Source organism: Gorilla gorilla, chromosome 15, assembly GCF_029281585.2.
Source record: "Gorilla gorilla gorilla isolate KB3781 chromosome 15, NHGRI_mGorGor1-v2.1_pri, whole genome shotgun sequence".
NCBI lineage: Eukaryota > Metazoa > Chordata > Mammalia > Primates > Hominidae > Gorilla > Gorilla gorilla.
In genome coordinates, this window is record NC_073239.2 from 90,963,820 (window position 1) to 90,990,980 (window position 27,161).

The window sequence follows — 27,161 nt, forward strand, 5'->3', positions numbered from 1 at the left end:
AGGCTTGATTTTTTTTTTTAATTTTGATAATAATATTTCACAGTTGGTGTTGGGTACATTATGTGTGCTGGTCTTTCTTTTCATGATACTAAGATTAATAGTTGATGGATTCTAGATCTAACTATCAGGAAATAAAAAGGGATAGGTGAACATGTTAAGCTCTACCACAGGAATGTAATCAACAAAACCCAGAATTTGAAAAATCTACAGAACAAATGACTAGGTTTAACAAATGATGGGGAAATAAAATGCAGGTGGAACTATGACAATCAGATTTATTCATTGTAATATTCTTCATCAGTCTTATACCTAGAGTAGCAGGCTTTGATCACAGTCTAGATTTACTGTTTTATTATAGGTTGCAAGGTAGTAATATTCTGTCATTTCTCTCATTGACTAGAATTTTTCTAAAAAGGACTGTATCTTATCAACTATTTGGTTACCTCGAAAACTGCTTCTACTGGCATGATGGGATAAATGATTCTTTTTCTTTCTTTATTAGTTTTCAGAATAATGCGTTTGTTCCCTAAGCATCAGTAAAGTTTATTTTAATGACTTTCAATGGAATCAAAAACTTGGTGTGGCTTTGTTATTTTTTTAAATCCACACAGTTAAAGCCATTATTACTGCTAACTGTATTTCTAAAAACTTAAGGCTTTGGGGGTGGGGGTTTGAAGTCATTTAATTCGGCCACCTTCAGCACTAAACCAAAACTGTACAAGAGAAATGCTTGTTTCTGCCAAATGAGTCCCATGAGCACAGCTGAGATTGTTCAGAATTATCTTCTAGCTCAAAATTTGGTGTTATTTCAATTTCCATAGCATTGCTTTGCAACTGATTGCCGTTTTCTTTGACCATTGTGAATTTAGCTGACATGAAATAGCTTTAAAATTTAGAATTAGAAACAATTACATTGATGTGTATTGAACTTCTTACATACAGTCTCTCTTTGTTTTATTGTGTGTAGTGTATTTGCATAAAAACAAGATTTTTTTTTTTTGTCCTTACAGATTATTCATCTACTCTAGGGGTTGGCTTTTACTTGACACCCTAATCTGGTGTTTCGATGTCTAAATCCTCTTTCCTGCATTAATTGAGAGGATGACATGGGTGAAAAATAAGCAGTAGGAACTGATGAATCCCCAAGGACCAGTGATCCTGTTTTTATGCAAATATCTGCACTGATAAAGATGATGGAAAGAAAAAAATGCAAAAAATATTTGTCCTCAAAACATGATTGTTTATCACTTCCCAAGAGCATTGTTAAATGTTAGTATAAAAGTTATATGAACCTTCTAGGGCTGATAGTAACTAGGTTGTGTCTTTTGGAAGATGAGTGCTACCCTTTGAATTGGTACATGATTATGCCTCAGATAACCCTTTTGGTGTGCAAATTTTGGAATGCAGTAACTTTTCTTATAGGGATTTATAGTCTCTCAGATGATTGAGGCCTCTTGGCTTGATTTGGGCAGTTAATTTATATGAAATTCCCTTGAAATATTTAGAAATATTTAAAAAAGTAAAACTCTGCCTTAGCATATAAAGAATTCCATTTCTATTATTTCCATCTGAGCTCAGAGTCCTCCCTCTTTTACTGGAACTATGTTACAGTCACCTTCTAGCTGGTCCCTCTGCCTCTCAACTAGCCCATTCAAGTCTATCTTGTTACTGCTGCCACATTGTTTTTGTGTTTGTTTTTTTGAGACAAGGTCTCTCATCCAGGCTGGAGTGCCATGGCCTTATCATGGCTCACTGCAGCCTCGAACTCCTGGGCTCAAGGGATCCTCCCACCTCAGCCTCCCAAGTAGCTGGGACTACAGGTGCAGTGCCACCATATCTGGCTAATTTTTTTGATATTTTGTAGAGACGAGGTCTCACTGTGTTGCCCAGACTGGTCTTGAACTCCTGGGCTCAACCAGTCCTCCCTCCTTGGACTCCCAAAGTGCTGAAGTTACAGACATGAACCACCATGCCTACCCTAGCCTGATTTATTATTTATTTATTTATTTATTTTTTGAGGCAGTGCCTTGCTTTGTCTCCCAGGCTGGAATGCAGTGGTGCAGTCTTGGCTCACTGCAACCTCCACCTCCCAGGCTCAAGTGATTCTTATGCTTCAGCCGTCCAAGTAGCTGAGATTACAGGTGTGCACCACCATGCCCAGCTTTTTAAAAATATTTTTAGTAGAGATGGGGTTTCACTATGTTGGCCAGGCTGGTCTCGAACTTCTGTCCTCAAGTGATTTGCCCGCCTGGACTCCCAAAGTGCTGGGATTACAGGTGTGAGCCACCACGCCTGGCCCTGGCCTGATTTTTTGAAGTACATTTTCTTCTCTTTGTCTTTTGCTTATGAATCATTGGTACTACTTCATTATCCATAGGATAAAATTTAGGCCCCTTAGTGTGGCATTCAAAATCCTTTGCATTCTGGCCCTCGCCGGATTACTCTAGCCTTCTTACATCTCCCCTACCAAAACACATGCACTGTCTCTGTCTGAAGCTTCGGGAAATTGTTCTTTTTCTGGGTAGTTGGTGTTTTAGTGGTGAGATGTAATATTTGAAGGTCTTATGTCTGGAATGTCTTCTCTTATGACAGTGGATGGTCAACAGCACAGAATAAATACAGTGTGAAACTTGTTGATGATCGCTTGGTTTATCTTCTACTTGAACCCTACTCCATCACTATTATTACATGCTTATGATCCTGATTTAGACCTGTAAGTTTCAATACTACATTGCTTCCTTTATTCCTAAGGTTCATTATCATGAATCCTATTGAATACTAGTTCTCAGCAGTTTTTACCCTCTCTTTCTGGAATACTTCCCCATCTTCTTAGTTCTACTCATGCTATTCCTTTTTCTCAGTAAGCTGTCCTTCTATCAGCTTTCCCTTTTCATCCTTGATTTAGAAAGTGAGTGCTCTCTCTGGCCTCTCAAATTGCCCCTAGAGCAGTTTGTTTGTTTGATTTGTAAGGTGCTTTTACCATTCTTCTTGGAGATTTTTGGTACATGTCTCAGTCCTTGGACTGATTGTAACTTTTTAAGATAAGAATCATATTTTTACTTTTTCAGCCCATAGCCCATAGATTTTTTTCCCCATCTCTGAAGACCATAGACCAGTTAGTAGTCATGCAAATGACCTACTTACTAGCTATCTTTGAAATATTTTTAAATAAAATGTGAAAGCTGGGAAAGCAGAGGATTGTATCATTTGAAACTAGGGCTAAACCTTGGGACCCTGATACATTTGGTTTTTTTCTCTTTTTTTTTGGTAACAGCTTTATTGAGATGTAATTCACATAGTCCATAATTCCCCATTTATAGTGTGCAATTCAGTGATTTTTGTATATTCAGAATTTTGCAGTCACCACCACAACCAATTTTACAACATTTTCATCACCTGAAAAACCTTGCATCCATTAGCAGTCACTCCCCATTACTTCCCAAACTCCCCAGACCTAGGCTGTTACTTACTGGCTTCATGTCTCTATGGATTTGCCTCGTCTGGACATTTCTTGTAAATGAAATCATATAATATGTGGTTTCTTGTGACTGGATTCTTTCTGTTAAGATAATGTTTTCAGTGTTCAATTATGCTATAGCATGTATCAGTGCTTTCTTTCTTTTTATGGCTGAATAATATTCCATTGTATAGATACTCCACATTGTATTTATCTACCTGGTGATGGGCATTTGAGTTGTTTTCACTACTTGGCTACTTCAAATAATGCTGCTGTGAACATTCAGGTTCAACCAAAACACACAACTTTTTGGGTAAACATGTTTTCATTTTCTTAGGTTTATAGCTAGAGGTGGAATTTCTGGGTCATGTGGTAACTCTATATCTGATCTATTGAGGAACTGTCAGACTGTTTTCCAAACTAGCTGAACCATTTTGCATTCCCACAAGCAGTGTATAAGGGTTCCAGTTTTCTCACACCCTTGCCAATACTTGTTATTTGTATTTTTTGTTTTTTTAATTATTATCATGTCCATCATAGAGGGTATGAAGTAGTGTCTCATTGTGGTTTGGATTTGCATTTGTCTAGTAATAATGGTGTTTAGCATGTTTTCATGTGCTTATTATATATCTTCTTTGGAGAACTATCAATTCAGATCCTTTCCTCATTTGTAAATTGTATTGTTTGTGTTTTTATTATTGAATTGTAAGACTTCATTATATATTCTAGAAACATATATATGTTATTATCAGATATATGACATTATCAGATATATGACTTGCAAAAGTTTTCTCTCATTCTATGGGTTGTCTTTTTACTTTCTTAATGGTGTCCTTTGAATCACAAAGCTTTAAATTTTAATGAAATCCAATTTATCTATTTTGTTGTTGCTTGTGTTTTAGTGTCCTACCTGATAAACCATTGCCTAATCCAGGTTCTCAGAAACTTATGCCTATGTTTTCTTTTAAGAGTTTTATAGTTTTAGATTTAGGTCTTTGATTCATTTTAAGTTAATTTTTATATTTGGTGTGAGATAGGATCTAAATTAATTCTTTCGCATGTGGATATCCAGTTTTCTTAGCATCATTTGTTGAAAAGACTATCCTTTTTCTATTGAATTGTCTTGACATCCTTGTAAAAAATCAGTTGGCAGCCAGGCATGGTGGCTCACACCTGTAATCCCAGCACTTTGGGAGGTCCCAGCACTTTGGGAGGTCCCAGCACTTTGGGAGGCCAAGGTGGGAGAATTGCTTGAGCCCAGGAGTTTGAGACAAGCCTGGGCAACAAAGTGAGACTCCATCTCTACAAAAAGATTAAAAATTAGCCATACATGGTGATGTGCACCCATAGTCTCACCTACTCAGGAGGCTGAGCCTGGGAGGTCGAGGCTTCAGTGAACCATGAACACACCTCTGCATGCCAGCCTGGGCTACAGAGAGAGATCCTGCCTCAAAACAAAAAAATTAGTTGGCCGTAAATGTGAAGGTTTATTTCTAGACTCTCATTCTATTCCATTGATGTAATCTCTATCCTTATGCCAGTAATTCACTTTCTTGCTTACTGTAGCTTTGTAGTAAATTTTGAAATTGGGATGTGTGAACTTTCCAACATCAACAATGTTTTGCAATTTTCAAAGCATAAATATTATACTTCATTTGTTAAAGTTTTTCCTAAGTACTTTATTCTTTTTGATGCTATTATAAATGGAATTGTTGTCTTAATTTCATTTTCAGTTTGCTCATTGCTACTATTGAGAAATAGAATTAATTTTTGTATACTGATCCTGTATTCTGCAACTTCGTTGAACTTATTTCTTTAGTTCTAATAATGTTTTAGTAGATTATTTATAATTTTCCATATACAGAATTGTCATTTGCAAATAGAGACATTTTTACTTCTTCATTTCCATTCTGACTGCCTTTAAATTAATTCTTTTTCCTAATTGTCCTGGCTAGAAATCCCAGTACAGTGTTGAATAGACGTGGCAGGAGTGGACATCCTTGACTTTTCCTGATCATTGGGAGAAACCCACAGTGTTAGCTGTGGGCTTTTTGTAGATGTGCTTTAATGTAAATAAGGTAACATTGAATATATTACCTTCTAAAAAAGCTTTGAGGAATTTAGCTTACTTTGATATAAGTAGTTGCTTCTGCTGATTAATCATATAATTCTGTACGTTCATGTAGCAGTTTAATGGGACTGTTATTTGGCTAAATTTTATCACTGTTGTTTTTTAAAAGCAACATTTCACTGTAAAAAGATTGAGAGGGATGCCAAGTGGGGATGATTGCTTGAAGTCAAGTGTTTGTAACCAGCCTGGGCAACAAAACCAAGACTCCATTCTCTAAAAGAAAGACCCCATCTCTAAAAGAAAAAGATTAAGGCCAGTGTGGTGGCTCACGCTTGTAATTCTAGCACTTTGGGAGGCTGAGGTGGGCAGATAACCTGAGGTCAGGAGTTTGAGACCAGCCTGGCCAACATGGTAAAACCTTGTCTCTACAAAAATTAGCTGGGCATGGTGGCGCATGCCCATAGTCCCAGGTACTCAGGAGGCTGAGGCAGGAGAATCGCTTGAACCTGGGAGGCAGAGGTTGCAGTGAGCCGAGATCATGCCACTGCACTCCAGCCTGGGTGACAGAGCGAGACTCCATCTCAAAAAAAATAAAAGGAGGCCAGGCATGGTGCCTCACGCCTGCAATCCCAGCACTTTGGGATGCCAAGGCGGGCAGATTACGAGGTCAGGAGATCAAGACCATCCTGGCTAACACAGTGAAACCCCGTCTCTACTAAAAATACAAAAAAAGTTAGCCGGGCGTGGTCGTGGGCACCTGTAGTCCCAGCTACTTGGGAGGCTGAGGCAGGAGAATGGCGTGAACCCAGGAGGCGGAGCTTGCAGTGAGCCGAGATCGCGCCACTGCACTCCAGCCTGGGTGACAGAGCGAGACTCTGTCTCAAAAAAAAAAAAAAGATTAAGATGTCCCCATTCAAAACTTAATACTTTATCCCATTAATCTACATTGATGAAGTTGTCTATACAACTTTACTATTTGGTACTTTATTTGATGGTAATAACTAAGAAAAACTTCTGCTTTCAAGAAGCAGAAGTTTCCACAGCACTAGCCTGTGGTACTAGACTTCTCCACCCTCTGGGCATGTGATTTGCAAAAAAGTGATCATTTACATTTAGAAGTTGTTTCCCATCTAGATAAAATTCTAAACAGTTCTTTTGATTTGTAATTTTAATATATAAAGGAGGGAAGGGAGAGTATAACTGTGATTCTTACACATTTTTGTTTTTTTGGAGACAGGGTCTCTGTTGCCCAGGCTAGAGTGTGGTGGTGCAGTCATAGCTCACTGCAGGCTTGACCTCCCAGGTTCAAGCAATCCTCCCAGCCCAGCCTCTCGAGTAGCTGGAACCACAGGAGAGTGCCATCATACCTGACTGATTTTTTTTTTTTTATTTTTATTTTGTAGAGATGGGGTCTCCCTGTGTTGCCCAGGCTGGCCACATCCTCCTAGGCTCAAGCAATCCTCCCACCTCAGCCTCCCAAAGCGCTGGGATTATAGGTGTGAGCCACCATGCCCTGCCCCTGGGTATTTTATTTATTTATTTATTTATTTATTTATTTATTTATTCATTTATTTTTGTGGGCTGACATCAGAATTATTTGTCTGGCTTCCCTTATTAGGCCTGTTAAGTCCTACCTCTCATAGAACTAAATTAATAGTCCTTGACTGAGGAGAAAAATCATCTAGCCTTTAACCTCTAGATGGCAGCATGAGTCTTTCTGTACCACTAACAGAAAGACTACCCACATCTCTTGAACTGGATTTTTGATCTATGTAAAAACTTGTTGTGATTTTTTTTCTTTTTTTCTTTTTTTTGTTTTGAGATGGAGTTTCGCTCTTGTCGCCCAGGCTGGAGTGAATGGCGTGATCTCAGCTCACCGCAACCTCCGCCTCCCCGGTTCAAGCTATTCTCCTGCCTCAGCCTCCCGAGTAACTGGGATTACAGGCATACGCCACCACGCCAGGCTAATTTTGTATTTTTAGTAGAGATGGGGTTTCTCCATGTTGGTCAGGCTGGTCTTGAACTCCTGAACTCAGGTGATCCGCCCACCTCGGCCTCCCAGAGTTCTGGGATTACAGGCATGAGCCACAGCGCCTGGCCCCTTCTTGTGCTTTTTACCAGACTACTTGCCTAGCTTTGTTGATACCTTGTTGATTTTTATTTTTAGCTTTTTGTTTTTCTTTTTTATCTCTTCATCTTTTTTTACATATTTCCTTTTTTTTTTTTTTTTAATTTTTTTTTTGAGACAGGGTTTCCCTCTGTTGCCCAGGCTGGAGTGTAGCAGCACAATCTCGGCTCACTGCAACCTCTGCCTCCGGTTCAAGCGATTCTCCCACTTAGTAGAAAAAAATTCTAAAAATGTGGTTAATTCAATAGTTTTTATACCTGCATATAAGACCCTAAAAATGGGTTAAGTTCTCTTGTCTCAATAATTTCCCCTACCAGTGACTTATCTTGTATCCTTGGACTCTGTTGGTTTTCTTGTGGTATCAGGCAATGCTCTATTACATTAAACAGGAGTGTTAGCTAAAGTTGATGAAACTACATTGGACTAATTAGTTCTTCAAGAAAAATTTAATTGTTTTAAAATAAAGCTTTCAAATATTTAGCCATTTTGAATAACAAAAGAATGAAGTGTCCTGTTCAGCAACTGTTTGGGTGACTACTTCCTACAAGGCTATGTAGGGGATAGGAAGATAATTACTGCCCTCTTGTAGATTAAAATCTAGTAGGAAAGGAAGATAAGACAACTAAGGTAAATGATTCTTAAAAAAATATAGAGGAGAAAAGCTCTATGAGAGTACAAAGAACTATATGGATGGGGGAGAAGAGGCAATTGCATTAGATTGCTACAGGAGTGGCAGATAAACTTCATTTTATTTAGTTAAGACCTGCCTAGGACCATTGAATTGAGAAAGATTTTGAGAGGGAGCCTAGATTCAGAGGAGAAGGCAATTAGTGATGTCTGTTATAGACAAGGGAAATGAGTGTGGTAATATTTGCAATTTCTGGAACATTGGAAATAAACCTGGCCAGGTGCGGTGGCTCACGCCTGTAATCCCAGCACTTTGGAAGGCTGAGTTGGGTGATCACCTGAGGCCAGGAGTTTGAGACCAGCCTGGCCAACATGGTGAAACCCCACCTCTACTAAAAATACAAAAATTAGCCAGGCGTGGTGGCGGGCACCTGTAATCTCAGCTACCCGGGATCCTGAGGCAGGAGAATGACTTGAATCTGGGAGGCAGAAGTTGCAATGAACTGAGATGATGCCACTGCATTCCAGCCTGGGCAACAGAGCAAGACTCTGTCTCAAAAAAAAAAAAAAAGAAAAGAAAACCTTAAAGAACACAAAGATGGGTAGAAATGGAAAGGGAGCATATTCTAGGTAGAGTGAATGTTAAAGAGTTTGAAAGCAACAGCTCTGCTCAAGGAACGGTGTGAGTGGTTGAATCTAGACCCCAGGTTATGTTAGGTCTCATAATGACTAAGACTAGGAAGGAGATAGAGGGGCCAGACTGAGGAGGGCCTTGAACTCCAGGGGTCAAGGAGTTATTCTCAGTGGTAGTAGGGAGCATGTGAAATGTTCTTTAAAAAGTATCTTAATGCTGTCAAATTAACTGTGTGTGTTGTAGATGGTTTGGGGAGACCCTTTACTAAAAGAGGTTTTACTACAATTTTTTTTATTGTAAAAATAAAGAAGAAAGTAAAAAAAAGAAAACCACCAACAAACCATAGCCTTACCACTGAGAGATAACCACTATTAACATTTCATGGGTTTCCTGGCCCCACTTTTAGTCCCTTTATGTGTCTATGTGTGTGTTTATATGTATACTTGCATCCATTCATGTACCATGTACACAGATAATGCTATTTTTCTTTCTTTTCTTTTTTTTTCTTTTCTTTTTCTTTTCTTTTTCTTTTCTTTTCTTTTTTTGAGACAGGGTCTCCCTCTGTCACCCAGGCTGGAGTGCAATGGTGTGATCTTGGCTCACTGCAACCCCTACCTCCCGGGCTCAAGCAAGTCCCCCACCTCAGCTTCCCAAGTAGCTGGGACTACAGGTGTGAGCCACAGCGCCCGGCCAGAAATGCTTTTTTAATATAACTGAGATGTGTGTGTGTGTGTGTGTGTGTGTGTGTGTGTGTGTAGTTTTAACTTGTGCTTTAAAAAATTTTATTCTATCTTAAGCATTTTCATGTGTCATTAAAAGTTCTACCACTGAAGATTTTTGAATAGGAAAGATACACACCTTTAGGAGGCATTGGTGCACAGGATAGAGTAGGATGGTAGAGAGAGGAGGCAGGAAGTTACAGTGGGAATCCAGGGTGAAGGATTGAGAGCTTGAATGGATGATGTCAGTGAGAATGGGAAGAAGTGCACTGACAATAGATTTTTCAGATTTGGAATTTTTAGGAGTAGGTAAATGTCTGGATGGGGATGTTATGGGATAAGCTGAAATTAGAGCTTACCATGATGTTTTAGCCTAATAAACGACAGGGAAGTCAGAAGGAGGCTAGATGCCTGCTTAACAACAACAACAACAACAAAAATCACATAATTCTTTTACTTGCTCCTTTGTAGGCAGGCATCTTTATTTTCTTAGAAATAAGTAAATGTCATTTGTAGAGGCTAGAGGTTAGTGTTATTAATAAGATATCTAGTTCAGTCATATTACCTAGGCAACAGGTAATGTTTTAGATAGTGAATGGTGAGTTATTTGATCTCAAAGAAATCAATATGTGAAATAGGATATACATAACTTCAGAAGTTGACTTGTGAAGTCCCTATTTTCTTTGGCTGGTCATTAGGCTGCTAAGTAGAATGACTGACTTTTGTATAGTTTTCTTCCACAATAGTGCTTTTTCTTTCGGTTCCCTACCTATGAACTTTTCCTGAACTTTCCTACAAGTTTAAAAAGTTATTATGGCCTCTCTATACAGTAGACATCCAATTCTTTGTTAACTGGAAAAAAGTTTCAGAAGTTTAAATTTGAAGTAACAGGAATTGGTCCAAAATATTTGTTGTTGCTCATGTTTTAAATAAGCGACATTGGATTATATCAGCACTGGGATAACTCCCGTTAGGTATTATGACTGCAATTTACATGCAATTGGAGATTAGTGATTGAAAGGGAAACAGATTGCCAAATTATCTTCCAAAAAGGTACTCCCCACTCCATATCCTTGCTAATAACAAGTATTATAATTATTTAAAGTCATTGCCAACTTGATAGGCAAAATATTGTCTTGTTCTAATGTTCATTTCTTCTATTGTGAAGGCGAACTTTTTTTTTCATGTTTCTTGATCCTATCTGTTGATGAGGGCTGGAAGTTCAAGAAAGTATAAATTTAAATTATTTTAACCTGAAAAATAAAGCCAGAGAACTTGATTCAGAAGCACCCCAAAGACTGTGTTGAAATCTGCATTGCAAATACTGATGGAAACTTATCCTTGTTTTCTTTGTTTTATGCATTACTTTACCATCTTGCCATAGTCATTAGCTTTGCACCTATTTAGGTTACAGCATAAAATCTAGGAACTCCACTTTGAAGGGACCATGGTTATTCTTAATTAGAAATTGTCAATTTAGCCTTAAGTATTTTATTTTTTGAAATGTTTTATGATAATGTGAAGTAAACCATGCCATTATTTCTCACTTTTCCCTTGGTTAACAAATTAGGATATACAAATCTTCAAATTACCTTTAAGGCTTGTAAACATTCAAATCTTTTATCCATTAGTCAAGTTATTTCATAAACCCAACATTGCCTCTGAAATGGTTTCACACACAAAGAGGATTTTACCATAAAATGCTTGTGGTGTTTTATTCTCTTCTGATTTTTTGTAGGGGAAGGGGAGAGGAGAGTAGGCAGAGTATAAATTAATTTGGATGGTGTTGGTTTCAAAGTAGCATTCCATGTAATTCTGCAGAAAGTATGATAAATAAGAAAATGGGCCAGGCATGGTGGCTCATGCCATAATCCCAGCACTTTGGGAGGCCAAGGCGGGCAGATCACCTGAGGTTGGGAGTTTGAGACCACCCTGGCCAACATGGTGAAACCCTGTCTCTACTAAAAATACAAAAATTAACCGGGTGTGGTGGCACATGCCTGTGGTCTCAGCTACTGGGGAGACTGAGGCATGAGAATCGCTTTAACACAGGAGGTGGAGGTTGTAGTGGGCCAAGATTAAGCCACTGCACTCCAGCCTGGGCAACAGAGTGAGACTCTATCTCAAAAAATAAAAAATAAAAAAAAAAACATAATAAAACAAAGTTCAACATTTGGGAAATACCAGGTGAATTATAGTGTTGTCCATACAGTAGAATACAACGTGGTCATTAAAAAACATTAAAGGGGCTGGCCACTGTGGCTTATGCCTGTAATCCCAGCACTTTGAGAGGCCGAGGTAGGCGGATCACTTGAGATCAGGAGTTCGAGACCAGCCTGGCCAAGCTGGTGAAACCCCGTCTCTACTGAAAATACAAAAATTAGTCACTCGTAGTGGTGGACACCTGTAATCCCAGCTACTCTGGAGGCTGAAGCAGGAGAATCACTTGAACCTGGGAGGTGGAGCTTGCAGTGAGCTGCCGAGATTGTGCCACTGCACTCCAGCCTGGGTGACAGAGTAAGACTACGTCTCTAAAAAAAAAAGAAAAGAAAAGAAAAAAAGCACTAAAGGGCATTTCATGACAGAAAGGTATTCATTATATATAAGGATAATAGCAAGTGACAAAATGCAGAACATACAATTTTACAGCAGGTGTTTTTTTTTTTCTTTTGAGAGCATGGACATAGACAAATGGCTGGAAGGAAATACACCAGTATGTTTTAATGACTATCTTGAGTGTTTTTTAAAATTTTCTGAATTTTCCAAATTAACAAAAACACATTCTAGTCTGTTGAATAGGAAAAAATACTACTTTAAAAAATAAGGAAAAGTTGTATGCCATTTTTGAAACAAAATTGTACTTAAATCTCTGAATTTTCTAGGCAGTTAAATTTTTGAGCTCTTCTGTGGACTGTTTCTAAATAAAAATGAGTAGATCCATTAACAACAATGATCAGTTTATACAAGTGATAAATAGCAAGGTGAATGTTTCCCATACATACCTCATTTCCCATACTTAGGATGTGCTTGCATAAGTAGGAATTGAGAGCAAAAGAAATGGTAGGCTGTTGAGTCATGGGCAAGAGACGATTTAGTTGGCCAAAGAAGCATATTTTCTTAAGCAAATGTTGGCCAAGATGTTACTTTATGTTTTCGGGCTCTCTTCACTGTAGTTGGAGAACTGTGAACTCTTAGCATTAAGTACTCAGTAGGAGCAAAGAACCATTTGGAATGTCTGTCAATCTTAAATAGAACTGCAGCTGTTTGGCTGAGAGGCGAAATGGACCTGGATTTTTTTTTTTTGGTGGGGGGGCTTTGAAAGTAGTTTTTGTATAACGAAGAGGTGATGAGAACTAAGTGATTACAAAAGTGTTCATAGGAGTTCAGTTTCTTTCCAGGCTTTGGGTTTAAGAATGACTGTTTCTGCCCGTGGGGAAATAAATTGGCATTTTTCTGTTTTCGTTTGTTTTTTAGTTATTGATGTTCTAGAAATTTCAACAAAATAAGGAGTGTTTTTGTATTTCAAATGTAGTGCCCGTTTCTTTATTTCTTTCTGGTTCTTTCCACTGGTTTGTGTTGATAATATGATCTGGAAGGTAGTGATAGTGCATGGGAATTTATAAATGATCACAAAATACTTTGTCACAGGAAATCTGGAGAAATAATGACTTTGGCATATGTATAAGAGAAGTATCTCTAACTGTTAAGTCTAAACTAAAAGCTTGTTACTTTTCGGTTTGGTATAACCAAAAAAAATTTGAAAAATAAAATAGAAGTAATGATTTGTTTTCTCAGGTGTAGTCGTATTTGACTGACTCTATTGTAGGAGGACACGTTTAAGACTGAGTGGTTGGATAACGGTAAAGACGTCCTTTGAACGGATAGTTGAATCTGATAGGTTGAAGTTTTGGATATTGAATGAAAAGAGAAAAGAGAGCTGGACAAGCTGAGAATTCCTGTAGTTCCAACTACTGGGGAGGCTGAGGTGGGAGGATCACCTGAGCCCAGGAGTTTGAGACTGCAGTGAGCTATGATCATGCCACTGCGTTCCAGTCTGGGTGACAGAGTGAGACCCTGTCTCAAAAAATAAGTAAATAAAAAGAGGAAAGAGCTGAAATGAGAATTCAATCTGATTCAGAATATAAAAATATTCTACTGTCCCATCATTTTTTGTTCTTTAATAAGCTTTAGCATTGAAGTATAATGTATATAAAGAAAAGCACACAAATTATAATGTACAACTCAATGAATTTTCATAAAATTAACACTCCCCTGTAACCGTTGGTCAAAACAGATCAAGATACAGAACGTTGCGCCTGGTGCTGTGGCTCATGCCTGTGATCCCAGCACTTTGGGAGGCTGAGGCTGGCAGATCACTTGAGCTCAGGAGTTCCAGACCAGCCTGGGCAACATGATAAAATCCAGTCTCTACAAAAAATACAAAAATTAGCCGGGCCTGCTGGTGTACACCTGTAGTCCCAGCTACTTGGGAGGCTGAGGTGGGAGGATCACCTGAACCTGGGAAGTCAAGGCTGGAGTGAACCAAGATCACACCATTGTACTCCAGCCTGGGTGACAGGAGTGAGACCCTATCTCAAAACAAAACACCTTTCTAGTACATAAATACAAAATCTCCTTTGTGCCCCTTCTAGTCCCTACTTGCCCCTTCCTCTCAAAGCATTACTGTGACTTATACTATCATAGAATAATTTTGTTTATCTTTGAACTTTATGTAAATGGAATAACAAATCACGTACTCTTTTGTGTCTGACTTCTTTTGATCAGCGTTTAAATTATGACATCGGCCATATCACTTGGGTTTTCTCCCATTGCCATATAGTATTTCATTGTAAGAAGTTACCACGATTTATTTCCTCGTTCTACTAATGATGGATATTTGGACTATTTCCAGCTTTTGGTTATTACAAATAAATACTGTTAGTATTTTTGATATATATCTTTTTTTGGTACATGCATTTTCTTTCTTTCTTTTTTTTTTTTTTTGAGACAGAGTCTTGCTCTGTTGCCCAGGCTGGAGTGCAGTGGCACCATCTTGGCTCACTGCAAGCTCCGCCTCCTGGGTTCATGCCATTCTCCTGCCTTAGCCTCCCGAATAGCTAGGACTACAGGCGCCCCCCACCACGCCCAGCTAATTTTTTTTGTATTTTTAGTAGAGACAGGGTTTCACTGTGTTAGCTAGGATGGTCTCGATCTCCTGACCTTGTGATCCGCCCACCTCGGCCTCCCAAAGTGCTGGGATTACAGGCATGAGCCACCGCACCCGGGCCGTACATGCATTTTCATTGGATATGTAACTAGGAAGTGGAATTGCTAGATCATAGGGGTATATGTATATTTAGCTTTAGTAGGTACTTCCAAATATTAATAGTTTTCCAAAGTGGTTATATCAATTTACAAACCTATCAGCAATTTCAGTTGCTCCAAGTCCCTACCAACAGGTATATTCTCAGTCTTTTAACTTCTAGCCATTCTAGTAAATGGTATCTTAATGTGGTTTTAATTTGCATTTCCTTAATGACTAATGAGGTTGAGCACCTTTTTGTATGTTTATTGGCCATTTGGATAACATCTTTTGTGAAGTCCTTATTAGTGTCTCTTGCCCATTGCCCATCTTTAAAAACTGGATTACTGGATTATTCTTTTTTTTTTTTTTTTTTTTAGATGGAGTTTCACTCTTGTCGCCCAGGCTGGAGTGCAATGGCACGATCTCAGCTCACTGCAACCTCTGCCTCCTGGGTTCAAGCGATTCTCCTGCTTCAGCCTCCCGAGTAGCTGGAATTACAGGTGCACACTACCACGTGTGCCTAATTTTTGTATTTTTAGTAGAGATGGAGTTTCACCATGTTGGCCAGGCTGGTCTCAAACTCATGACCTCAGGTGATCCGCCTGCCTCGGCCTCCCAAAGTGCTGGGATTACAGGCATGAGCCACTGAGCCTGGCTTGGATTATCAGTCTTTAAAAAAATGATTTGTAAGTATTGTGTATATATTCTGGATATCCACCCTTTGTCAGTCACATAAATTGCAAATATTCCACTTTGTAGCTTCCCTTTTAATTTTCTTAATGGTATGTTTTAATGAACCAAAGAGTTTTTTCCCCCAACTTTTTATTTGTTGAAATTTGAAATCTTTAAAAAAGTTTTGGCCAGGCGCAGTGGCTCACATCTGTAATCCCAGCACTTTGGGAGGCCAAGGCCGGTGGATCACCTAAGGTCAAGAGTTCGAGACCGGCCTGACCAATATGGTGAAACAGTGTCTCTACTAAGAATACAAAAAGTAGGCCAGGCGTGGTAGCTCACACCTGTAATCCCAGCACTTTGGGAGGCCGAGGTGGGCAGATCACCTGAGGTCAGGAGTTCGAGACCATCCTGGCCAGCATTGTGAAACCCCGTCTCTACTAAAAATACAAAAATTAGCCGGGCGTGGTGGTGGGTGCCTGTAATCCCAGCTACTCGGGAGGTTGAGGCAGGAGAATCGCTTCAACCTGGGAGGCAGAGGTTTCAGTGAGCCGAGATCGTGCCGTTGCACTCCAGCCTGGGCAACAGAGTGAGACTCCCTCTCAAAAAAAAAAAAAAAATTAGCTGGGCGTGGTGGCGTGCACCTGTAGTCCCAGCTACTCAGGAGGCTGAGACAGGAGAATCACTTGAACCCAGGAGAAGGAGGTTGCAGTGAGCCACTGCATTCCAGCCTGGGCAACAGAGCGAGACTCTGTCTCAAGAAAAAAAAAAAGTTTCAAGCCAGGCTCAGTGGTATGCACCTGTAGTTTCAGCTACTCTGGATGCTGAGGTGGGAGGATCATTTGAGCCCAGAAGTTTGAGTCCAGCCTAGGTAACATAGGGAGACCCTGTCTCAAAGAAAGAAAAAAAGCTTAAAACGATTCCAAAAAAAAACCATGTAGTAGGCACAACTATTTCTAAAAATAAACTATACAGAGTAGATTTTCCCCTTGGAGTCAAGTTGTAAATTCTTTCAGCAGAGCAATGACCTAAATCATTATAACCCAACAGAAATCAGTGGCTCCCATATAATTCCCAGAGGTTTCCCTGTCCCCACCCAAACAACTTTTCTCTATTCAGCAATTCTCCATTGCTTAGATCTGCTGTTTCCATTCTATATTATTGATTTACTCTATATTTCTTATACCACTAGCCATAATGATTTTCATGCATGTAACAAACAGATTTCATCTATTGATTTCATAAATAAGTGATGCAAGTTTTAATGACTAATGTGAGACTAAAATTTTCCTTATTCGTTCCTTTCCAATTCTAAGATATTTTAATGCATCAACTGAATAGTGAAGTCATTATTGCAAATGCTTTTATCACATAGTGCCCAAGGTAGTCAGCAAATAGTTAAAGAAAATAGTTAAAGATGCTTTGGTTTTTCCAGGAAAGTGGTTTTCCAAAAATTTTCAAATAATGATGGTAATACATTAAAAAATATATCACTCAACAAGGTTGTCAGAAAACTTACACATCAAATCAAGAAACCAGTGAGTTAAGGAAAGAGGAAAACACACCTTCACTTTTTTTTTTTTTTTTTTTAAGACGGAGTCTCACTCCGTCACCCAGGCTGGGGTGCAGTGGCGCCATCTCGACTCACTGCAACCTCTGCCTCCCGGGTTCAAGTGATTCTCCTGCCTCAGCCTCCCGAGTAGCTGGGATTACAGGCGCGCACACCACGCGTGGCTAATTTTTGGATTTTTAGTAGAGACGGGGTTTCACCATGTTGGACAGGCTGGTCTCAAACACACCTTCACTTTCTCCACTGGAATTTTTGTTTATCATGTAACCAATAACAATATTCTCATATTCCCATGAGGAGAAGAGGTTGAGGAAGAAAAGAATTCACACTAGTAATGTAGTATTTTATTTCTGAGATGCTACAGCTTTGACATTATTATAACCCAAATTAAAAGAACAGGAGTGTCATTAACCAAAAAGGAGAATATTGCTAAATGGAACTGTAGTAAAATTTAAAACTTCTGTTCAAATTGGAGACATTTTATTATGGATTGAAAATCAGATAATTGTGTTAAATTTTTTGAGTTTATTAATTATATTGTAGCTATGTAGGAGAATATCCTTGTTCTTAGGAGATAATGCTGAAGTATTTAGGGATGAACTATCATGGTGTCTGCAGCTAGCTCTCAGATAGCTCAGGAATAAAACAACAAAATTTAAAAATATAAATAGATGAAGCAAGTGTGTAATGTTAACAGTTGGTGAGCAGGTGAAGAGTATATGATTATTCATTGTAGTATTCTTTGTTTCTATTTTATTTAAAATATGTTAGGATATTTTAGGCTGTAGAAAACTTCACTGGACACTTGTGAGAGTATGAGTGAAAAGAGCATCTTAGTATTATACAAATAATTTTTACCTGTCCGGGTGCAGTGGCTCACACCTGTAATCCCAGTACTTTGGGAGGCCAAGATGGGCAGATCACTTGAGGTCAGGAGTTTGAGATCAGCCTGACCAACATGGTGAAACCCTGTCTCTACTAAAAATATAAAAATTAGCTGGGTATGGTGGCAGGCACCTGTAATTCCAACTACTTGGGAGGCTGAGGCAGGAGAATTGCTTGAACCTGGGAGGCAGAGGTTGCAGTGAGCCAAGATCATGTGCTACTGCACTCCAGCCTGGGTGACAGAGTGAGACTCTGTCTCAAAAAAACAAAACAAACAAAAACAAAAACAAAAAACCAGTTTTGACCTAGTGGACCCCCAAAAGAAGTATGGTGAGCCCAGGATCTGCAGGTGTTCCCTGACCACACTTTGAGATTTGTTGCCTTAGAGTATTATTTTGATGATTTGATACAGCCTTATTTATAAAACTCTTAGCTCACTGTCTGGATCTTAATAAGTTCTTAAAAACTATTAACTGTTGTTACTCTTATGAGCAGCATATGAGAAATTTTAAGCATGGTAGACATCTGATCATATTTACATTCTTAGGTCACTTTGCCAACATGGTAGAAGGTAGATTGGTGAGGAATGAAAATAGCAACAGGGAGATGAGTTAGATTACTTTAGTAAACTAGACTAAAATGGTAAGCCCTTGAACTAAGACAGTAGAAATATGACTGGAGCATAAAGGATGGGTTCTATAAATCCTAGTAGGAGAATGGAAAGTTTTAGTGACTGATTGGATATATTGGGATTGGGAAGTCCTGGGCAGTAAGAGTGAGGAACCAAGAACAATTCTTAGGTTTCTAGCTTAGGTGTATATAGGAAGAAGAAGACCTTTGAGAAGAAAGATTTGGGAGTTCATTTATAAGTGTATCTGTAGGCTATCTAGGTGGAAATAAATACCTAGGAGACAATTGAATAGATACTAGAGCACAGGGAATTTGGATCCTTGATCCATAGGTTTTATTTAAAGCCATAGATGAGAGAAGCCAGGAGGATGTGTAACATTAAATATAGAACCATGGTGTGGTAGGCACCCTCTAAGATGGTCCCCAATGATCCCTGCTACTAGTGTGCCCTTGTTTAATCATCTCTTGAGGGTGGGCTGGACCTAATGATAGTAAAAGTGATGGAATCCCACTTCTGAGATTAAGTTACCAAAAGACCATGGCTTCTGTTCTCCCCTTCATCCCCCAGAGAAGCACATTGCCATGTGAGTATAAAGAAAACTAGCCTGGGATTTCAGAGATCCTGGTTATTGGAAGTAGATCTGTTCTACTTACTGACTTGATAAATAACCTCTCTCTGAGTTTCATTTTCCTCTTCTGTGAAATTAAGGTAATAATAATGCCTCTTAATGAGCTGTTGAGAGAGTTAAATTGGATGATGATTATAAAATGCTTAGTATGAATCTTCATGATCTTGGATTTGGCCATGGATTTTTATTTATTTATTTATTTTTACAAGATGATCATGGACTTTATTCATTTCCAAATTGTAATGTTCAGATATGTTACTGGAATCAAAAAAGAATTGAGCTAGGTTCCTGGAAACAAAATAAATAGACCAACTAAATTCTATATCCAAGACAAACAGATAAAAAGAAATTAAAAATACCATCTAAGATGTCAGACAGTAATAAAGATGTAGTACATCTACAGAATGATGTATGTAAGACCTCTATAGTTATACAATAACACTTCATGGAGAGCCTTTGTAAAAGACCAAATGAGTGAATATGAATAAATACTGTAAGTAGATTAGAAAGCTCAGTATCTTAAAGATTCAGTTTCTCCCAGAAACATTCATAAATTTAATATAATTCAAATTACAATCCCCCAAAATTTCTTGAAACTTGAAAGTTCATTTTAAAATTTTATAGAAAATCAAAGAGCCAGTAAAAGCTAAGAGGCTCCTGGGTAGGTGCAGTGGCTCATGCCTGTAACCCTAGCCCTTTGGAAGGCTGAGGTGGGAGGATTGCTTGAGCTCAGGAGTTTGAGACCAGCCTGGGCAACATGATGAAACCCCATCTCTGCAAAAAATGCAAAATTAGCTGGGCATGGTGATGTGCACCTATAATCCCAGCTACTCAGTGGGGCTGAGGTCAGAGAATCACTTGAGCCTGGGAGGTGGAGGTTGCAGTGAGCCAAGATTGCACCACTGCACCCCGGCCTGGGTGACAGAGCAAGACCCTGTCTCAAAAAAAAAAAAACAAAAAACAAAAAACAAAAGCTGAGAGGCTCTTGATAAAGAAGTGACCATGGGTTTAGATATGATGACAAAAGCACAAACAACAAAAGGAGACATAGGTAAGTTGAACTTCATTAAAATTAAAAAGTTTTGTGTGTCCAAGGGCATTATCAATAAAGCAAAAAGACAACCAACAGAATGGGAGAAAAGTTTTGCAAATTATATTTCTGATAAGGGGCCAGTATCCAGAATAAATAAAGAACTCTTAGAACTCAACAACAAAAAAACAGCCCAATTAAGAAATTAGCATGTTTTATAATCCTCTGGGTATATACCCAGTAATGGGATGGCTGGGTCAAATGGTATTTCTAGTTCTAGATCCCTGAGGAATCACCACACTGACTTCCACAATGGTTGAACTAGTTTACAGTCCCACCAACAGTGTAAAAGTGTTCCTATTTCTCCACATCCTCTCCAGCACCTGTTGTTTCCTGACTTTTTAGTGATTGCCGTTCTAACTGGTGTGAGATGGTATCTCATTGTGGTTTTGATTTGCATTTCTCTGATGGCCAGTGATGATGAGCATTTTTTCATGTGTCTTTTGGCTGCATAAATGTCTTCTTTTGAGAAGTGTCTGTTCATATCCTTCACCCACTTTTTGATGGGGTTATTTGTTTTTTTCTTGTAAATTTGTTTGAGTTCATTGTAGATTCTGGATATTAGCCCTTTGTCAGACGAGTAGATTGCAAAATTTTTCTCCCATTCTGTAGGTTGCCTTTAAAGACACATGCACATGTATGTTTATTGCGGCACTATTCACAATAGCAAAGACTTGGAACCAACCCAAATGTCCAACAATGATAGACTGGATTAAGAAAATGTGGCACATATTCACCCTGGAATACTATGCAGCCATGAAAAATGATGAGTTCATGTCCTTTGTAGGGACATGGATGAAGCTGGAAATCATCATTCTCAGTAAACTATCGCAAGAACAAAAAACCAAACACCGCATGTTCTCACTCATAGGTGGGAATTGAACAATGAGAACACATGGACACAGGAAGGGGAACATCACACACCAGGGCCTGTTGTGGGGTGGGGGGAGGGGGGAGGGATAGTATTAGGAGATATACCTAATGTTAAATGACGAGTTAATGGGTGCAGCACACCAACATGGCACATGTATACATATGTAACTAACCTGCATGTTGTGCACATGTACCCTAAAACTTAAAGTATTTAAAAAAAAAAAAAAAAAGAAATGAGCAAAGGACTTGACTAGACATTGCTCCAAAGAAGAAATACAAATGGCTAACAAGCACATGCAAAGATACTCAACATCATTAGTCGTTAGGGAAATCCAAATCAAAACCAGGGTGATACCACTTTATACCCTCTAGGATGGCTATAATTAAAGAAACACCAAAACAAAAACAGAAAGTAACAGGTATTGGCAAGGATATGGTGAAATTAGAACCTTCATACATTGCTGGTGGCTATGTAAAATGGTATACTCCCTGTGGGAAACTGTTTGGTATTTCTTCAAAAGGTTAAAAGGTAGAATTGCCATATGACCCAGCAATTCCACTGCTAGGTTTATACCCAAAAGAATTGAAAACAGGTACTCAAACAAATGCTTCTACACAAATGTTCACATCAGTACTATTCACAAGAGCCAAAAGGTAGAAACAACCCGAGTCTCCATCAACAGATGAATGAATAAACAAAATGTGGTATATCCATACAGTGGAATATTATTCAGCCATTCAAATGAATGAAGTACTGATGCTACAACATAGAAATAAATCTTCAAAATATTATACTATATGAAGGCAGTTAGACACAAAAGGACACATAATGTGTGATTTCATTTACATGAAACATCTAGGGTAAGTAGATCCAGAAGACATGAAAAGGCAGATTGGTGGTTCCCAGGGCCTAGAGAAAGTGTGGAATGGGGAGTGACTTCTTCATGGATTTGGGATTTTTGTGGGGAAGGTGAAAATGCTTTGGAACTTGATACAAGTGGGGATTGCACAACATTGTGAATGCACTAAATGACACTGAATTGTATACTTCAAAAATGTGAATTTCACCTCAATCAAAAACTACCTAGTATGGTGTTTGACACCTAGCAAGCTACCAATAAATTTAAAATATTATTACATAGTGTCACCTTTATCAGAAATTTAGCTTCGTGACCTTGGTCATCAATTTCCTGAGCTGAAAAAATGAAGTTGTTGGAATAGAAGACCTCTAAGGTCCTTACAGCATTAAAATTCTACTATATTAAGGCCTAGTATTTCTACTTCATACAGTTAATATTTATTATGTAACTTCAGAGTACTATGCTAGGCAGCAAGGACTTAGCAGTAAATAAGACAGATATAGTTCCTGCTGTCATAAAGCTAACATTCTAGTAGATAAGGCCTTACACAAATAATTATTTGCTGAGACATTGTTCTAAGTACAATGTGGGACAAGGCTTAAGAGGGCAGGGATGGGTCTCCTGAGAAAAAGATATTTCGGTATGAAGAATGAGTAGGAGTTAACTGGGTGGAGAGAAGGGAGACGAGCTTTCAGAAGGGAACAGCAAAGTCTGGTAGTGGGAAGGTGCACAGTGTCTTTGAAGAACTGAAAGAAGACTAATATGAATTCAGACAGTGACTGGTGAGATAGACAGGTTGGATCATGTGAGATTTCTTAGGTTTACTAAGGATTTTGGATATTATACTGAGAGCACTGGGAAGCCACTGAAAGCCTTTAAGCAAACAATATTCAGTTTCTGATCATGTAAAAAATGGTTTGCAGAAAGGCAAGTGAGGAACTAGGGAAATAAAGTAGGAAGTCATTGCAGTAGCTAAGACTGCTGCCTGGAACTAGGGTACTGGTAGTGGACATGGAGAGAAGTAGTTAATTTGAGAATGACTTAGGACACAGAATAAGTCTTTTTTTAAACTTAATTTTTTTTTTGAGATGGGGTCTTGCTATGTTGCCCAGGCTGATCTTGAACTCCTGGCCTCAAGCACTCTTCCCATCTTGGCCTCCCAAAGTGCTGGGATTACAGGCATGAACCACCACGCCTGTCTGGGACAGAGAATAAGTCTTGATGGACTGGCTGTGGGAAAGGGGAGAAGGGTGTCAGGGATGACTCCTAGATTTCTCTTGAGCATGTAAGTCAGTGGCATGCAAAGAACATTGGAGGGACCTCCGCTTTTGGTCAACTTGGTATGTCAGGGACTAGATTCACCTTCTTACCTGAAACAGTTTTTTTAAATGGCAAAATATATGAAATAATGATTTTCAGGATGCTGGACATCAGGCAACAAAGGACAGTAATCACTAAAGAGAAAGGTGAACTTTGTGACTGCCCCAAGCTTACTGCTTTGAAAGAATTTCCAGGCTGTGGTGCAGGGAGAGGGACCCAGGCAGAGGCTGGTGGGCTTCCTGAGTTGAAGAAATGGAGCTGAGAGTGTGGAGAGGCCAAGACAGCTAGAGTTCACAGGACAGCAGAGTACCGGAGAGGAGAGGGCGGCACAGAGAAAGAAGAGAGATCCACAGAGGGTCCTCCTGGAGTATTTAGCTGAGGACTCATCAGCACATTCATGTGAGGGAGCTTCTTGAGGATGAAGAAAGAACCATCCAAAAGGATTGGAAGGAACAGTGCCTGGCACCACTGGGCCAGTAATAGTGCCTACTCCCACTGGACTGGAGAAACCTCATCATTCACAGGACACCAGGGAGGACTCAAAAGGATCTTGCCTCTGTAGTGTGGAATACATCTGTCAAAACATACCAAACTATACACTTCAAATATGTGCATTATCATATGTGAATTATATCTCAGTAAAGCTTTTTACTAAAGAACGCTGTGGCCGGGTGCAGTGGCTCATGCCTGTAATCCCAGCACTTTGGGAGGCCGAAGACAGGCAGATCACTTGAGATCAGGATTTCAAGATCAGCCTGGCCAACATGGTAAAACCTCATCTCTACTAAAAAGTACAGAACATTAGCCTGCTGTGGTGGTGCATGCCTGTAATCCCAGCTACTCAGGAGGCTGAGGCGTGAGAATCTTGAGCCTGCGAGACTGAGGTTGCAATGAGCCAAGATCGCACCACTGCGCTCCAGCCTGGGCAACAGAGCAAGACTCTGTCTAAAAAAACAAAACAAAACAAAAACAACAACCCTGGAGGAGGAACAGATTGTAAGGAAAGATTATGCATTTAGTTTTTGACATGGGGTTTGGCTTTGGTTGTTAACTGGAGACATTGTTTAGGCAGTTAAATGTATGAATGAGTGAGTTAGTTTTAGTGGGATGGTGGAGGCAGTTTGAAATGGAGTGAGGAATGAGTGGAAGGTAGGAAATGGAAACAGGATAGGGAGATAATTCTTTCAGAGTTTGACTCTTAAGAGGGACAAAGGGTGAAAGCTAGTGGGAGAAGTGGAGTCACAGTTTAGTTGCTTTAGGATGATAGACTTAATATATATTTAAATCTCAATGCCACGATAGAAGACGCAGGTTAATCAAATATAAGTAAGGTTTCTGAGAGGGCACAGGTGAATCAAATATAAGTAAGGTTTCTGAGAGGGTTTGAAGGCATAGCACTTAGAATATGGATGTGTTGGCTTTAGACTGGAAGAGAGCTACTTTGTCTACTCTTGTATAACAAGGGAAATGAGAGAGGATAGATGAAGATCAGGTTTGTGAGTTGGTGGGAAGATGAAGAGGTGCTTATATGTTGGATCCCACACTGCTTTTCTGTATCTCTAAATTACATGCAGCCGGGCACAGTGGCTCACACCTGTAATCCCAACACTCTGGGAGGCTGAGGCAGGAGGCTCACTTGAGCACAGGAGTTTGATATTAACCCAAACAACATAGTGAGAACCCGTCTGTACAAAAAATAATTAGCCGGGTGTGGTGGCACACACCTGTAGTCCCAGCTACTTGGGAGGCTGAGACAAGAGGATTCCTTGAATCCAGGAGTTCGAGGCTGCAGTGAGCTGTGACCATGCCACTTTACTCCAGCCTGGGGGACAGAGTGAGACCCTATGTATAGTCTGTTTTCATGCTGCTGATAAACACATACCCCAGACTGGGAAGAAAAAGAGGTTTAATGGACTTACAGTTCCACATAGCTGGGGAGACCTCACAATCATGGCAGAAGGCAAGGAGGAAAACATCACGTCTTACATGGATGGTGGCAGGCAAAAAGAGAGCTTGGGCAGGGAAACTCCTCCTTTTAAAACCATCAGATCTCATGCAGACCCACTTGCTATCAGGAGAACAGTATGGCAGAAACTGCCCCCATGATTCAATTATCTCCCACCAGGTCTCTCCTACAACACGTGGGAATTATGGGAGCTACAGGATGAGATTTGGATGTGAACAAAGAGCCAAACCATATCACCCTGTCTCAAAAAAAATAAATAAATTACATGAACACATATTAGGGAATGAGGAATTTATTAGATAGGCATTTTTTGTTTTTGTTTTTGTTTTTGTTTTTTGAGACAATCTCACTCTTTTGCCAAGCTGGAGTGCAGTGGCTCAGCTCACTGCAACTCTGCAACTTCCGCCTCCTGGGTTCAAGCGATTCTCCTGCCTCAGCCTCCCAAGTAGCTAGGATTACAGGCGTGTACCACCACTCCTGGCTAATTTTAATATTTTTAGTAGAGACAGGGTTTCATCATGTTGGCCAAGCTGGTCTCAAACTCCTGACCTCAGGTGATCTGCCCGCCTCCCCCTCCCAAAGTGCTGAGATTACAGGCATGAGCCACCACACCTAGCCTAAATTGGCCTTTTTTTTTTTTTTTTTTTTTTTTGAGATGGAGTCTCACTCTGTCACCCAGGCTGGAGTTCAGTGGTCTTGGCTCACTGCAACCTCCACCCCCAAGGTTCAAGTGATTCTTGTGCCTCAGCCTCCCAAGTAGCTGGGATTACAGGCATGTGCCACCATGCCTGGCTAATTTTTTTTGTTTAGAGATGGGGTTTTGCCTTGTTGGTCAGGCTGGTCTCAAATGCCTGACCTCAAGTGATCCACCCGCCTTGGCCTCCCAAAGTGCTAGGATTACAGGCATGAGCCACCATGCCCGGCCCTAAATAGGCTTTTAATTGTAGAATTGACAACCAAAAATTTAAACATAATTTATGAATTGAAATTTTTATTATTTATTTATTTATTGAGATAGGATCTCTGTTGCCTGGCTGGTGTCCGACTCCTGGGCTCAAGCATTTCTCCTGCCTTGGCCTCCCAAAGTGCTAGGATTACAGGTGTGAGCCACGTCACCCAGCCCAGAAATTAAATTTTTTATTCTTAAGTATTCCTATTGTCTATTTGCCTTCTAGGCTATCGTGCAACAAATAACCAGCCCAAATCCCATCATCCATTGTCCAGTATACTTTGTCAAATTCTATAGTTGTGCTTTTCATGGCTGTTAGCAATCTTGAGTAAACCCTGGTGTCAGCTTAGAATTCCTAAGTGCTATGGTGTTTCTAAGTGAGATTGAGGGATATCCAAGAATAAACTTTGCTATTTAACTGACTTTTCTTTTTTTTTTTTTGAGACAGAGTTTCACTCTTTTTGCCCAGGCTGGAGTGCAGTGGCATGATCTCAGCTCACTGCAACCTCTGCCTCCCAGGTTCAAGCGATTCTCCTGCCTCAGCCTCCTGAGTAGCTGGGATTGCAGGCGCCTGCCACCACGACTGGCTAACTTTTTGTATTTTTAGTAGAGACGGGATTTCACCATGTTGGCCAGGCTGGTCTCGAACTCCTGACCTCAGGTGATCCGCTTTGGCTTCCCAAAGTGCTGGGATTACAGGCGTGAGCATCGCACCTGGCTGTAGGCTTAAACTTTTTAATACATGCCGATTTTATAGCTGAAAAATTATGTTTCAG

General features: G+C 39.6%; 1 protein-coding gene across 4 annotated transcripts in view; it reads left to right on the forward strand.

Moving 5' to 3' along the window:
* Window positions 1-27,161, forward strand: part of LIN52 (lin-52 DREAM MuvB core complex component) — a 118,873-nt gene that overhangs the window by 21,863 nt on the left and 69,849 nt on the right. For 2 of the 4 annotated variants that reach the window (XM_063697998.1, XM_063697999.1), the window contains exon 6: window positions 9,470-14,544. The exons of the other annotated variants lie outside the window; for them this stretch is intronic. In XM_063697998.1, coding sequence (XP_063554068.1) covers window positions 9,470-9,630 — 161 coding nt within the window. In that variant the 3' untranslated portion in view covers window positions 9,631-14,544. Of the gene's footprint in view, window positions 1-9,469; window positions 14,545-27,161 lie in introns of those variants that run through there. 4 annotated transcript variants of the gene reach the window in all.